General features: G+C 41.1%; 1 protein-coding gene across 2 annotated transcripts in view; it reads right to left on the bottom strand.

Annotated features, from left to right (window-relative positions):
* Positions 1–1,074: 1,074 nt before the first annotated feature.
* Positions 1,075–16,932, bottom strand: part of prmt3 (protein arginine methyltransferase 3) — a 190,591-nt gene continuing 174,733 nt past the window's right edge. For both annotated transcript variants that reach the window (XM_060941852.1, XM_060941853.1), the window contains exon 16: positions 1,075–1,284. In XM_060941852.1, the coding sequence (XP_060797835.1) occupies positions 1,175–1,284 (110 nt within the window). In that variant the 3' untranslated portion in view covers positions 1,075–1,174. The remainder of the gene's footprint in view (positions 1,285–16,932) is intronic.

Here is a 16,932-nt window from a genome sequence, read left to right as displayed (position 1 = left end):
ACACTCCAGATTTCTGTTTTTTTCATCTTAATTATTGTTTGTGTCACAATAAAAAAAAACAATGTGCACATTTAAAGTGGTCGGCATGTTGTGTAAATCAAATGGTTCTAACCCTCCAAAATCCATTTTAATTCCAGCTTGTAATGCGACAAAACAGGACAAACACCAAGGGGGATGAATACTTTTGCAAGGCACTGTAAATGTCTCAGAAGGTGTTGGGCCACAACAGACCCAAGAAAAGCTTCAACACAACTTTGCACAGATTCTAGTGTACTGGAGAATATTCCTGAAGGAATATTTTTGAAAGAATGGGGTGTTTCTGATGGTGATAGAGAGTGCTGTCTAACCCATCAGTTCAGAATCTCCCATATTTGTTCAGTTGGGTTGAGATCTGGTGACTGCAAAGGCCAAAGCATATAATCTAAACCATTTTCATTCTCATGAAACCATTCTTGGCTCTGTTGATTGGGACACTGTCATCATGGGAAAGAGGATGACATTATCCTGAGATCGCAATACTTTATCACAGGAGAGAGTCAGTCACAGTAACTTTGTATTGATTTGCAGTGAATCAAACCACGCCAGCACACCCTGTCGGGAAACACAATGCACTGCACACACAAAATACATATCCTGTGATGAATACAACCTCGACAGCAACACGCTGCCACTCCTTTAACAATGGGGAAATATAGAAAAAACAGCAGGTGAGACTTTTGTGTGAAAAACAATTTATTAAGCACCTCACATGCTGCAGTTATTGTTTGCCATTGTGGAGTTCATTCAGTATGATGTGGTTTGATGATGGGTTTAGCATCAGCAGTGCTGATCAGTGAAGTACAAAACTAACATCAGCGCTTTCTAGTGCAGCAGCTGAATTTTAAACAGATGGAGAAGAATGGCCTAAAGACGATTGGACATTCTTATATGATATTATGTTTCAGGAGAAGTGGTCTGAATGGCTGAAGGAGAAAACTCGATCATTCAGCTGTGACAGAAAACAGAGTGTCATTAGCAGAATGGAAAGAGAGGCGCAGTCATCTGAACTCTACAATGATACACAACTAGTGCAAATTCTTTGCCAGAGTTTTATTACAGACTAAAACAATTGTACATCAATTCAATTTGCGAAGCTGTTTGGCCCCACGATGAAAACCATCAGTGTTTCTGAGTTTTATTGCAGACAGTATGTCTGCTTCCAATCGGCAATCTTTAGCGTCACGATTAATGCTCGTGGATCCTTCCTGTTCTTACAGACCGTTATTTGTCCTGGCAGTTCGTCACCTGGATATGGAAAAGGGCAGAGAAAAAGAGAGAGCAAGATTAAGCAAGAGGTCCAGAATTATGGAACACGAGCTGAATCATGTAATCAATACACTCATCAATCTCCTCTGTATGCAGAGGAATGCTGCGGAGAAATTTAACAGAAATCACCCAACATTAAAGGGGAACCGAAGTCGTTTTAAAATTGCTTTATTCCTTAATTAACATGTTATTCAATTACATTTTCAGTTTTAGTAACCTTATATCGTGACTTGTATTGGCAACTAATTGCAATTAAATATTATACTTATCAGCCTATTTGGTTTTTAGCCGTGTTGAATTCAGTTCGTTTAGCCCATGGCAGGCGTCGCTTATCCGCGCGATCTTCACGAGACTTTGAAACGTGAAGTGTCAGCCAGGTGTCAGTGCCACCATTTTGAAAACTGTTTTCCAAATGAAATATTGCACAAAAACGAGTTTAAATGACGATTACTGCCTGCTTTTTTTTTTCAAACTTTCCTGATTGCTATCAAAACAAACAAAACTTCCGGCTTGATTACGTCAGCATTCAAAAGAGGGCGCACGTGTCTTTTGTGTCGGTCACTTTGATTTCCGCTGCACGTTTTACTTCCATCCTACAATGTCTCGCACAGGTCTCGACGAATCTCGTTTACGGCCGCCGCTTTGAAAAACGGACTGATATATTACAGAGCATATTTCAAACACTCAGAATTTGCTAGAGCAGCGACAAAACAGCGATCGAAAATGCATTTCTATATTTAATAAAATGAGAGAAATAGAATTTTGATGATAAATTTGCTTTCAGTTCTCCTTTAATAAACCATTACTAAACAAGTACTTAGATTAACTGGTTATCAGTAATTGAAACTGATTAATTACACATCAAATACCAATTAAAAAAGAGTTCTGACTGCATATTTAAATTAAATAAACTGTAACAAATAATATTCTGTATGTACAACCCCAATTCCATAAAAGTTGGGACAAAGTACAAATTGTAAATAAAAACAGAATGCAATAATTTACAAATCTCAAAAACTGATATTGTATTCACAATAGAACATAGACAACATATCAAATGTCGAAAGTGAGACATTTTGAAATTTCATGCCAAATATTGGCTCATTTGAAATTTCATGACAGCAACACATCTCAAAAAAGTTGGGACAGGGGCAATAAGAGGCTGGAAAAGTTAAAGGTACAAAAAAGGAACAGCTGGAGGACCAAATTGCAACTCATTAGGTCAATTGGCAATAGGTCATTAACATGACTGGGTATAAAAAGAGCATCTTGGAGTGGCAGCGGCTCTCAGAAGTAAAGATGGGAAGAGGATCACCAATCCCCCTAATTCTGCACCGACAAATAGTGGAGCAATATCAGAAAGGAGTTCGACAGTGTAAAATTGCAAAGAGTTTGAACATATCATCATCTACAGTGCATAATATCATCAAAAGATTCAGAGAATCTGGAAGAATCTCTGTGCGTAAGGGTCAAGGCCGGAAAACCATACTGGGTGCCCGTGATCTTCGGGCCCTTAGACGGCACTGCGTCACATACAGGCATGCTTCTGTATTGGAAATCACAAAATGGGCTCAGGAATATTTCCAGAGAACATTATCTGTGAACACAATTCACCGTGCCATCCGCCGTTGCCAGCTAAAACTCTATAGTTCAAAGAAGAAGCCGTATCTAAACATGATCCAGAAGCGCAGACGTCTTCTCTGGGCCAAGGCTCATTTAAAATGGACTGTGGCAAAGTGGAAAACTGTTCTGTGGTCAGACGAATCAAAATTTGAAGTTCTTTATGGAAATCAGGGACGCCGTGTCATTCGGACTAAAGAGGAGAAGGACGACCCAAGTTGTTATCAGCGCTCAGTTCAGAAGCCTGCATCTCTGATGGTATGGGGTTGCATTAGTGCGTGTGGCATGGGCAGCTTACACATCTGGAAAGACACCATCAATGCTGAAAGGTATATCCAGGTTCTAGAGCAACATATGCTCCCATCCAGACGACGTCTCTTTCAGGGAAGACCTTGCATTTTCCAACATGACAATGCCAAACCACATACTGCATCAATTACAGCATCATGGCTGCGTAGAAGAAGGGTCCGGGTACTGAACTGGCCAGCCTGCAGTCCAGATCTTTCACCCATAGAAAACATTTGGCGCATCATAAAACGGAAGATACGACAAAAAAGACCTAAGACAGTTGAGCAACTAGAATCCTACATTAGACAAGAATGGGTTAACATTCCTATCCCTAAACTTGAGCAACTTGTCTCCTCAGTCCCCAGACGTTTACAGACTGTTGTAAAGAGAAAAGGGGATGTCTCACAGTGGGAAACATGGCCTTGTCCCAACTTTTTTGAGATGTGTTGTTGTCATGAAATTTAAAATCACCTAATTTTTCTCTTTAAATGATACATTTTCTCAGTTTAAACATTTGATATGTCATCTATGTTCTATTCTGAATAAAATATGGAATTTTGAAACTTCCACATCATTGCATTCCGTTTTTATTTACAATTTGTACTTTGTCCCAACTTTTTTGGAATATATAAAATTACATACACACTATATAAAACAAACTGCTGATCTATTGAACTTCAACATGTAAAATATTTTTTAAAAATAATATGCGATGACTGTAACGAGAAGAACTGCGCTGCTCTACTTCTCACCACAGTAATAACTCTAACTACACTACTGTGTAATACCATTTGTAGACTTTATTATTCCTGACTGTTCATGTCCTCAAATTTCTTCAGTACTGTGTTCAGAAGCACAGTCGAACACATAAATATAAAATGAAGCATTTTGATTAACTGTTCCGGACAAAACAGCATCATTGAAATACAACGTAATCAAACATGCAACTCATCAACAGGGAGAATGTTAAAAAATGATTTCTGGCTGAGGATCACTGATGTGCCTGTCGGCTCCAGATGGAGGAGGAGGAGCCCCTTCACAAATCACAGACAGAGAGAGAGAGAGAGAGAGAGAGAGAGAGAGAGAGAGCGCAAATACAACGTCGATGATGAAACCAGATAATCACTTTGATTAAGTTCATGTTTCACCGCTGGGGGTAAATGAATGTTTACTCATTTAGCAAACAAGCGCGAAAAAAAACCCCTCTCTTTTTCTGACTGCTGTTAAAGAAGTGACGAGGACAGAACATTACTGTTACAGTATAGTACTGAGAGAGAGAGAGAGAGAGAGAGAGAGAATTGTTTGAACTGTTGAATTGAACTGAAAGAGAGAGGAACTGAAAGGTGAAGAACAGCATGACACAGGAGCAGCAGGATCTTTATTACTCTGTCCACTGAATAGCTTTCAAATTGTAAATAAAAACGGAATGCAATGATGTGGAAGTTTCAAAATTCCATATTTTATTCAGAATAGAACATAGATGACATATCAAATGTTTAAACTGAGAAAATGTATCATTTAAAGAGAAAAATTAGGTGATTTTAAATTTCATGACAACAACACATCTCAAAAAAGTTGGGACAAGGCCATGTTTCCCACTGTGAGACATCCCCTTTTCTCTTTACAACAGTCTGTAAACGTCTGGGGACTGAGGAGACAAGTTGCTCAAGTTTAGGGATAGGAATGTTAACCCATTCTTGTCTAATGTAGGATTCTAGTTGCTCAACTGTCTTAGGTCTTTTTTGTCGTATCTTCCGTTTTATGATGCGCCAAATGTTTTCTATGGGTGAAAGATCTGGACTGCAGGCTGGCCAGTTCAGTACCCGGACCCTTCTTCTACGCAGCCATGATGCTGTAATTGATGCAGTATGTGGTTTGGCATTGTCATGTTGGAAAATGCAAGGTCTTCCCTGAAAGAGACGTCGTCTGGATGGGAGCATATGTTGCTCTAGAACCTGGATATACCTTTCAGCATTGATGGTGTCTTTCCAGATGTGTAAGCTGCCCATGCCACACACACTAATGCAACCCCATACCATCAGAGATGCAGGCTTCTGAACTGAGCGCTGATAACAACTTGGGTCGTCCTTCTCCTCTTTAGTCCGAATGACACGGCGTCCCTGATTTCCATAAAGAACTTCACATTTTGATTCGTCTGACCACAGAACAGTTTTCCACTTTGCCACAGTCCATTTTAAATGAGCCTTGGCCCAGAGAAGACGTCTGCGCTTCTGGATCGTGTTTAGATACGGCTTCTTCTTTGAACTATAGAGTTTTAGCTGGCAACGGCGGATGGCACGGTGAATTGTGTTCACAGATAATGTTCTCTGGAAATATTCCTGAGCCCATTTTGTGATTTCCAATACAGAAGCATGCCTGTATGTGATGCAGTGCCGTCTAAGGGCCCAAAGATCACGGGCACCCAGTAGCCTTGACCCTTATGCACAGAGGTTCTTCCAGATTCTCTGAATCTTTTGATGATATTATGCACTGTAGATGATGATATGTTCAAACTCTTTGCAATTTTACACTGTTGAACTCCTTTCTGATATTGCTCCACTATTTGTCGGCACAGAATTAGGGGGATTGGTGATCCTCTTCCCATCTTTACTTCTGAGAGCCGCTGCCACTCCAAGATGCTCTTTTTATACCCAGTCATGTTAATGACCTATTGCCAATTGACCTAATGAGTTGCAATTTGGTCCTCCAGCTGTTCCTTTTTTGTACCTTTAACTTTTCCAGCCTCTTATTGCCCCTGTCCCAACTTTTTTGAGATGTGTTGCTGTCATGAAATTTCAAATGAGCCAATATTTGGCATGAAATTTCAAAATGTCTCACTTTCGACATTTGATATGTTGTCTATGTTCTATTGTGAATACAATATCAGTTTTTGAGATTTGTAAATTATTGCGTTCCGTTTTTATTTACAATTTGTACTTTGTCCCAACTTTTTTGGAATCGGGGTTGTACATTAGACGGGTCTTACAATCCACGGCGTTCCTGCGAGAGACAACGGGGATCGCCATGATGCCGGTCTTTGATTTTCGGTTTATCCAAGCAGCTGAGGCTGAGGGACCCGAACGTAGCTAGCTACAACAACCATGTTTTAGTCAGAGGATAACGTCTTTTTAAATTCTCTTTTTCTGGCTCAACGTGTGCCGTCATTGGGTGTGCAAACAACTCGCGAAAGCTTCAAGATTTTATGAATGGAATCTGTTTTGAGCACAAATGGACTCGCAAGACATGCCGTCCAGCACCGTACGCTGCTCATCTGTGCATGCGATTCCCGTCTTTCCACTAACCGCTGCATTTTGGACCTGAATCAACAACATTAATTGTATATAATTGATGGTTAGATATTGTACATTATTCAAACATTACACTCCATTACAGTCATTTCGCTGACGTTTTTATTCAAAGCGACTAACAATGAGTGCGTGTTGCCTCGGTAGCTGAGAGAATCCAAGAGCGAGCAGTGCTGAAGTACGAGTGTAAACAAATAGCCTACAAATACCATCCAATATCTGGAATGATCAGGGGAGTTAAGAAGTTGAAGAAGCTTGGACAAATACACAGACAAAGAATTATTTACGTATGGTGTGTTTATTCTTTCCAAAGTTTGACAGCATCTGCATTAAAATGGTGAGCCCGTGCTTCTCTCCTACTGTAGCTTTTGCTTCTTGAGCCTAAACAAGACACATCATGGGACAGTGGGCTGCTAGAGTTCTATTAGACTAGAGCTCGGTGCTGGTGGTTAATATGGTTATAGTTATGGTTCTGGTATTTGGCAGACGCTTTTGTCTAAAGCGACTTACAATATATAAACATTACATTATTAGTAAACCAATACAATTGCTCTACTCTGACATCCACCTTCCGATGAAAGCTGCTGCATGACTGCAGGATTTATTTCCCTTTTTTTCTTTTTTTGCTCTGGCTCGGCTCAACCTCAGCCTTTAAGCAAAAAAACTCACCCTTTCTCTCTTTCACACACAATTTTGTCAATTTTATTACTGTGTAGATAACTGTACGCCTCTGTGCTTTTGTAGTTCTTCAGCTCCTTGCCATCAACGCCCTCACTAAGGATAAAATAATTAACAACGTCAATGTAGCTGACGTCGGCCCACAACTTCATGTCGTCTATCTGTTCCGTGAGGGTAGACGGATGGGGCCCTTGGATCGTATTATCGCCAGAGCACGTCAGAAAATTGGACCTGTGCAACCATCTTTTAGTCATCTTTGAACTTAACTACCTAGCAGTTAGCGTTAGCTACAAATGTCAACACAGTGGAGTGGAAGAAAGATCCCGGCTTCTGCTATGACGCAGCAGTGAATCATGGGAAAGGTCAGAGTTTGAGAAAGTTGTGGATAAGAGCAGCAAAAACATATCTGCCATCAGAAAATGATTATTTTTCATCGCTATGGTGTAATGACTCAAAGAAAGTATTAGCCATAACATATTTCCCAAAATGAAACTTTCGTCTTCCCATAAGCAAAATCTCATTAAACAGAGTCATTCTGGAGGATCTTAAGGCTGTCTGTGAGCTGGACGTTGCCCATGCATGGAATTGAAAGGGAGGAAAAGAAGTCGTCCGTCATGACGCTATTTGGATTAAACACATGAAAAACCAACCAAGAGCAACAGAGGCCATAATGAGAAACGAAGAGCTATAAAACATTCCTGTTTCTAACACACACACACACAGCTGTCTAATACTCTAAAGCATAAATGTAACCCTTTATTCAGTTCATGTTAATTGTTTCATGGGAAACACCCGGCATGCTGTCAGCTGCAGTTCTATGTATTTTGTACTTCATTAGTGTCTTCACTCCCTGGACTGTGTCCTAAATGCCACATTATTCCCTACACCGGAGAATCATGTGCCCTGTATAGTATGCTATGCTAATACACTGTGTGTGATCTGGCATCAAAGCCATATGTCCAATTGTGTTCAAATAAGTAGCGGTGCATTAAAAATGTCCATATTTCAAATGTAGTGGAAACATTACACATTCAATTCCAAATCAAATCAAAGCAAAGCACAACTTTATTCATCACACTTGTGAAATTTCCTCTCTGCATTTAACCCATCTGAAGCAGTGAACACACATGTGAGCAATGAGCTCACAGAGCAGTGAGCAGTGGGCAGCCATGCCAACAGCGCCCGCGGAGCAGTTGGGAGTTCGGTGCCTCGCTCAAGGCCGTCCCATATTAACCTAACCGCATGTCTTTGGACTGTGGGGGAAACCGGAGCACCCGGAGGAAACCCACGCAGACTCGGGGAGAACATGCAAACTCCACACAGAAAGGCCCTCGCCGGCCACGGGGCTCGAACCCGGACCTTCTTGCTGTGAGGCGACAGCGCTAACCACTACACCACCGTGCCGCCCATTAACAAATTTTATCAAGACTGTATTATTCTTTTACAGGAAGCAAAGAAAAGGAAGATCCCAGACTTGAAGCTGTTCTGTACGGAAGAACGGGCTAAAATTCCTCCAAGCCGGTGTGCAGGACTGATCAACAGTTACCGCAAACGTTTAGTTGCAGTTATTGCTGCACAAGGGGGTCACACCAGATACTGAAAGCAAAGGTTCACATACTTTTGCCACTCACAGATATGTAATATTGGATCATTTTCCTCAATCAATAAATGACCGAGTATAATATTTTTGTCTCATTTGTTTAACTGGGTTCTCTTTATCTACTTTTAGGACTTGTGTGAAAATCTGATGATGTTTTGGGTCATTATGCAGAAATATAGAAAATTCTAAAGGGTTCACAAACTTTCAAGCACCACTGTATAATTTGCTTCACTTCTTTTAGGTTTTCCCGTCTCCAATTAACTTTTTATTCAAATTACGTTGTTCATCTGAACAAAGTTTAGGACGGCTCATTTTACTTTGCGATTCAGAAGGAAATATATTTTAGAATGTGTGAAACATTTGCTTCCCTTCTTCCTTAATAAAGGAGAATTAACGATACCTATTTTTTCTCAGAATGAATGCATTCTCTAATTAAACTCCACACTACTATTATTTTGAACACGCCCCTTTCAATGAATGAATTACTCAGAACAAGCAGCGTGCATGTCATAACAGTTGGGTCTGTTGTTTTTCTATTACACTACTACATCTACAAGTAAATTATTTGCCAGGCAGAAATATCACTCCACACTAATAACAGTGGTTCATCAGGTTACTGATGTTGTGCTGCTACACTACCGTTCAAAAGTTTGGGGTCACCCAGACAATTGTGTGTTTTCCATGAAAAGTCACACTTTTATTTACCACCATAAGTTGTAAAATGAATAGAAAATATAGTCGAGACATTTTTCTGGCCATTTTGAGCATTTAATCGACCCCACAAATGTGATGCTCCAGAAACTCAATCTGCTCAAAGGAAGGTCAGTTTTATAGCTTCTCTAAAGAGCTAAACTGTTTTCAGCTGTGCTAACATGATTGTACAAGGGTTTTCTAATCATCCATTAGCCTTCTGAGGCAATGAGCAAACACATTGTACCATTAGAACACTGGAGTGAGAGTTGCTGGAAATGGGCCTCTATACACCTATGGAGATATTGCACCAAAAACCAGACATTTGCAGCTAGAATAGTCATTTACCACATTAGCAATGTATAGAGTGGATTTCTGATTAGTTTAAAGTGATCGTCATTGAAAAGAACAGTGCTTTTCTTTCAAAAATAAGGACATTTCAAAGTGACCCTAAACTTTTGAACGGTAGTGTATGTGAGAAGGAATGGATTAAATGTTGCCATCTGTACGGTGTTTAAATTGAGCATCAAGTGAGATTTACACGTGAATCGTTACAATTTTTTTCGCTAAACAAACTCTTGGTCACTTCAAGAAATGAGGATTCCTGAGAGAACGCTTTCTTGTGTGTCTTTCATGAACAGTCAGGCCTCAATTCCCCCACAGCACTCTTCACATCCCTTCATCCATTTTTCCCGTCCTTTCATCCAAGTCCACCTTATTCAAACACCTCAATGACCTACAAGCATCTGCATCACGTAAGAATGGCCTTTGCTGAGAAGTCAAGTGAGTAGTGGGAAGGGAAGGGAAGGGAAGGGAAGGGAAGGGAAGGGGGGACCCCCCCAGCTAATCAGAGAAAGAAAATGCTCAAGAAAGCAGCTAAATGTACATTAATTGTTTGAAAATATTTCTAGATGAGGTCAATTCACCAGTTAACTGCACAAGACTACACTGCTTTAACAGACCGATAATATCTTAATATCACTTTTACATGAGGTGCAGAGGTGCGAGTGAGACCGCGGGGGATCCCACTCAGCTAGATTAGAGTCAGATCAGTGGAGCATGACAGCTCAAATCCCATCAAGACTTGCTTTGGACACTTCCGAGGCTGAAGCTGAACTTGGTGTAAAAACCTCCCAGATGCTGCTGTACACATCACCATCGTCCATCCTTCAGTAAGCTAGGATCTTATCATCGTTAAGCTATCAGGAGTTTCCATGCCATGCTCTCAGTTAATCATCTGAGCTGTGAGCTCGTCCACAACACTGCATCTGAAGAGCCTTAAACGCTGTAACTTCATGCATGGATTTGTTAATGCAGAAAACACAACAGCTGGGAATGTAATGTGTAGTGTGTGTGTGGTTAAGTGAAGTCCAGTGTGGCTTGTTCTTTTCAACACAAATAAAACAGCCTTTAAATAGTAACAGTTTTTACTTCAAATATGGAAAAGAAGATGGACTACAAGATCAACTGTGAGCTACTGTTCACTTGTGTATCCCCCCCCGCGCTTATATCAGAATGTAAGCAATCGAAGGAATAGGACACTTATTATGAATGTTGACTTCAACAAATAATGAACCCTGAAACAAGTAAGTAAAGAGCCGTGTCTCTCCCGAGGGATTTCAAACAGCATCCTGGGAAACTCATTTTGAAATCGCATTTTGCTTCTTGAAATAGCGTCAAAATCCACCCTATATGTTTCATAAATACGTTGAGTTGGTAAACAGGAAGTCGACGTGCAACAGACCTGAAAATGGTAAACATGGTATAGAACCCCAAGCTGAAGCTCAGTACCAAATATCAAGCAGTTGTGATTTGTCATTGCTGCAAAAAATGTTACGAAAATTTTGTAAATCCATGCTATACAGTATGTTTCGTAAATACAATAAATTGGTAAACAGGAAGTCGATGTGTGACAGACCTGAAAACAGTATACATGGTATAGAACCCCAAGCTGAAGTTTGGTACCAAGAACCAAGTGGCTATGATTTGTGGTTACTGAGAAAAAGGGCGTGTCGGACGGACAGAGGTAAACCAGTATACTCCCCCTTTGGAGTGGGGGTATTATAATAATAATAATTTTATTATTATTACTGGTTGACTCATAAAAATGAATAGGTCCTGCAACCCCTAATGGAAAACTACGCTGAGCATCATGGGAAGTTCTTTCTAGGTTACTTCAGGAGACACGGCAGAACTTTTCTACTTTTAATGATCCATGCAAATAAACTAAAGCATGACAAATGAAGGTGATTTAATTGACAGAGCTTCGAGAGTGAGGCGTTTCTGCCAGGGTTTTCTCACAGGATGTTTGTCAGCGTCTGTTAAATCTATTAAATAATGTCGCCTCCTTTCTCATTAGTGCTCTGAAATGTACTTCTCTAACAGCAGTCATTCTTCACGAATACTATGTTCTTATTGGGTGAAAGCAGTAGGGACGATAACAGGCCACAGAGGAGCGTACTCGATCAATATGAGGTTATTAGCCATTATGGCCCCCTTCACACCCTGCAGAACATGCACCTGGTACATTTACACTTCCCTGTCACACAGGTTCTGTAGATTGTGATCAGTCATCATTGCTGCATTATTACAGGATTGTACTGAAGTTATATGCAGAAAACTCTTCATTGATTGCTACAGTTCAATGTGATTTTGATGCCCTTTCTGTTTCCTGTTGAACCTACACTTGTGATTGCATCTACAGTGGTGCTTGAAAGTTTGTGAACCCTTTAGAATTTTCTATATTTCTGCATAAATATGACCTAAAACATCATCAGATTTTCACACAAGTCCTAAAAGTAGATAAAGAGAACTCAGTTAAACAAATGAGACAAAAATATTATACTTGCTCATTTATTTATTGAGGAAAACAATCCAATATTACATATCTGTGAGTGGCAAAAGTATGTGAACCTCTAGGATTAGCAGTGAATTTGAAGGTGAAAGTAGAGTCAGGTGTTTTCAATCAATGGGATGACAATCAGGTGTGAGTGGGCACCCTGTTTTATTTAAAGAACAGGGATCTATCAAAGTCTGGTCTTCACAACACATGTTTGTGGAAGTGTATCATGGCACGAACAAAGGAGATTTCTGAGGACCTCAGAAAAAGTGTTGCTTTTTCCAGCTCATCAGGCTGGAAAAGGTTACAAAACCATCTCTAAAGAGTTTGGACTCCACCAATCCACAGTCAGACAGATTGTGTACAAATGGAGGAAATTCAAGCCCATTGTTACCCTCCCCAGGAGTGGTCGACCAACAAAGATCACTCCAAGAGCAAGGCGTGTATTAGTCGGTGAGGTCACAAAGGACCCCAGGGTAACTTCTAAGCAACTGAAGGCCTCTCTCACATTGGCTAATGTTAATGTTCATGAGTCCACCATCAGGAGAACACTGAACAACAATGGTGTGCATGGCAAGGTTGCAAGGAGAAAGCCACTGCTCTCCAAAAAGAACATTGCTGCTCATCTGCAGTTTGCTAAAGATCACGTGGACAAGCCACAAAGCTATTGGAAAAATGTTTTGTGGATGGATGAGACCAAAATAGAACTTTGTGGTTTAAATGAGAAGAGTTATGTTTGAAGAAAGGAAAACACTGCATTCCAGCATAAGAACCTTATCCCATCTGTGAAACATGGTGGTGGTAGTATCATGGTTTGGGTCTGTTTTGCTGCATCTGGGCCAGGACGGCTTGCCATCATTGATGGAACAATGAATCCTGAATTATACCAGTGAATTCTAAAGGAAAATGTCAGGACATCTGTCCATGAACTGAATCTCAAGAGAAGGTGGGTCATGCAGCAAAACAACGACCCTAAGCACACAAGTCGTTCTACCAAAGAATTGTTAAAGAAGAATAAAGTTAATGTTTTGGAATGGCCAAGTCAAAGTCCTGACCTTAATCCAACTGAAATGTTGTGGAAGGACCTGAAGCGAGCAGTTCATGTGAGGAAACCCACCAACATCCCAGAGTTGAAGCTGTTCTGTACGGAGGAACGGGCTAAAATTCCTCCAAGCCGGTGTGCAGGACTGATCAACAGTTACCGCAAACGTTTGGTCGCAGTTATTGCTGCACAAGGGGGTCACACCAGATACTGAAAGCAAAGGGTCACATACTTTTGCCACTCACAGATATGTAATATTGGATCATTCTCCCCAATAAATAAATGACCAAGTATAATATTTTCATCTCATTTGTTTAACTGGGTTCTCTTTATCTACTTTTAGGACTTGTGTGAAAATCTGATGATGTTTTCGGTCATATTCATGCAGAAATATAGAAAATTCTAAAGGGTTCACAAACTTTCAAGCACCACAGTATTACATTTTTAATTAAACTGTAAACATTGTACAAGTATTTGTGCATGTGCTTACATGTTCTGTACCAGGCTAAAGACTAAAATATTGTTGTATTGTATTGTGGCATACACTACAGAGTATTAACATAATAGACTTATTGCTGCAAGAGAGTAAAAACCCCACCCTGCCTTTATTTCTGTAGGGATGATAGCAGACTTTATTGATCTGAATGTCGAGTTCTGCTGGTCGTGTTGTAAAGTTAGTCATTGATGTGCACAGTAGCAAGAAAGCAATGCATGTGTGTAAGTGCTCTGGTGAAACAAGAGGCTGTTTATTTGAAGGGAAAAAAATGATGACATCTCAATTGGGTTGGGACTTTTCTCTAAAATGCAGGTCTGATACAAACACTGTACAGAGGGTGCCTGAGCGCCAATGACACTGTAAATCAGACAACCATCGAGGGATCTCAGACGCAGTTACATTCTGATCACTATATGCATCCTGTGTACCATTATGCCAGTATTTTTAAATGTTGTCAGAAATGTAACTTTATCTGTGAGAAAATCAGAAGTGTTGCATCGCTCAATAAAGCAAATGGTGTTTTGGAGGTAAAAGCACAGTTTTAGGACACCTGGTACTGCAAGATATGAGACGCCTTTGGGTCGACTTTGAGAAATTTGCCATTCTTGTAAAGTGTACTCACATGGGAATCATTGTGTGTGTGTGACCTAGTGAGAACTGTAAGAAAGCCCAGCCAGTGCTGTTAAAATCCCATCAGTGTGTAAACAGTGTGAGATGGGAGACAAGGGGACACTAGAGCTACTGGACTGGCATAAACCAAGGAGTTAGCGATTGAGCACACAAATAAGTACTTTCTTTTTCAAGCTTTGCTTTCAGCCATCATACCTCTTCTACACTCACTGACCTTAAGCTTCTGGATTTTTCAACCTATTGCTGAAAAGAGAAAACACAATATAAACACATAATGCTAGCATATGCACCTCTGCTGTGTAAAAAATGGAAAACCCATTGACACAAAACTCACACTGGGATAGCGGCTGATTCACAGATGTTTGAAATGTACAAACGTGCTCACCTATAGGGTGGTCACTATGTTACAGTTTCACGGTTAATCAAGGTATATAATCAAACAGTGACCTCACCATTGACTTCAAAACAAATTAAAAAGCATTTCCATGACATGATGATCTCCCTCTGACAGCTCCAGGAGAAGAGTAGACAGCAAGGCCAGCCGCTCTACATGATGTTCACTGACCTCACCAAGGCCTTTGATCTGGTCAGCAGGAAGGTACTATTAGAACTTCTTCGGCGGATCGGTTGCCCTCCGAAGCTTTGCAGTATGGTGATCTCGTTCCATGCTGACATGACAGGTATAGTCCTGTATGATGGATCCTCCTCAGACTCCTTTTCCATCAACAGCAGAGTCAAGTGAGACTGCATCTTAGCGCTGACCCACTTCAGACTCTCCTTTTCCCTCCTCCTGTCATATGCCTTCGACTCGTCCACTGACGGCATCTATCTGCTCACCAGATCCGATGGGAAGTTGTTCAACCTGGCACGACTAAATGCAAAGACCAAGATGAGGACGGTACTCTTTGTTGATGACGCGATCTTCGTGGCCCACACTGACGATGCCCTACAATGACTCAGTGATCGCTTCATCGATGCTTGCAAACAGTTCGGCCTCATTATAAGCCTGAAGAAGACGAATGCCAGCACACAAGATGTCACCACTCCCCCCTCTATCACCATTGACAATATCACCCTGGAAGCTGTGGACAACTTTACTTACCTGGGGTCAACCATCAGCAACACCCTCACTCTCAAAGTTGAACTTGACCAGCAGCTCAGAAAGGCAAACACCATCATGGCCAGTCTGACAAAGACAGTGTGGGAGAACAAAGCGCTGACAGAACATACTAAGATCCAAATCTATCAGGCCTATGTTCTCAGTACTCTACATTCACTCTACAGCAGTGAAGCCTGGACCACCTACATGAGGCAAGAACGTCGGCTCAACGCATTCCCCATGCGGTGCCTTAATCGCATCCTAGGAATCAGCCGGCAAGACCGCATCCCACAGCGACATCCTGCAGTGCACCAAGATCGCCAACATGTACATCCTGCTGAGCCAACGCTGCCTTCGATGGCTGGGACACGTCTAACACATTCGGGTTGGGAGTATGCCAAAAGATGTCCTGTATGGGCAGTTAGCCCAGGGTACCAGAAGAGTTGGCTGCCCTTCACTCAGATTTAAGGATGTCTGCAAAAGAGACATGAAGGCCTGCAACATCTTAGATAGCTGGGAAACATGGGCCATGGATAGTTCTACCTGGTGTCAAACTGTCTGCAAGGGCATCACAGACGCAGACACAAAAAGAGATCATCTCACAGCGGAGAAGAGAGACTGGAAGAAGCGTACTGCAGCAACCCCAGCCTCTCAGTTCTTCTGCACCGACTGCAACAGGGATTGTCATTCCTGCGTCGGCCTGCACAGCCATAGCAGGCAATGCCACAACCCATCCAACAGACGACACCTCAGGGGTGCATCAAGCATGGTCTCCTGAGACTGAGATGCCAATGATGATGAATGATGACTGTGAACCTGCATTATCATACCACAAAAATTTCAAATTTTTTGAATCCTGTTGCATTTTGGGGTTTTAGATTGCTCCATATCCGTTTATGTGTTATGTGACATGAGCATCATTTGTGGATTTCTGTCCTGTACAAATCAATCCACAAACATGTTTTTGCAGAGTCTGCATTAACCATCTCCAACCGACGAGCAGCCAAAAACGCAGTCTAATTTAGCAGAAACAAGTACAACTTGCCATCAGGGTGTTGATGATGATGTTTCCACCACCGTCCAGCCTTGTTTGCCTCAAATACCCTTATAATATACTTCAAACAGGAAAGAAGCTACTGAAGAAAAACTATTTCAGATGTTTGACCCTGATTAAATCAATTATAAAATCGAGTTAGATTTTGTAATCCTACATTCAACCACCCATTCTTGAAATATTGTGGTGACTGAGTCTGGCTGACAACATTTCTGCAGGGATTGCTGGTTCAAACATGTGCGTCAAGTTGTGTAAATATACAACCCCGATTCCAAAAAAGTTGGGA

This window comes from Neoarius graeffei, chromosome 15 (assembly GCF_027579695.1).
Source record: "Neoarius graeffei isolate fNeoGra1 chromosome 15, fNeoGra1.pri, whole genome shotgun sequence".
NCBI lineage: Eukaryota > Metazoa > Chordata > Actinopteri > Siluriformes > Ariidae > Neoarius > Neoarius graeffei.
The sequence above is the reverse complement of the archived record's forward strand: the minus strand, read 5'-3'. Positions and strand labels throughout refer to the sequence as shown.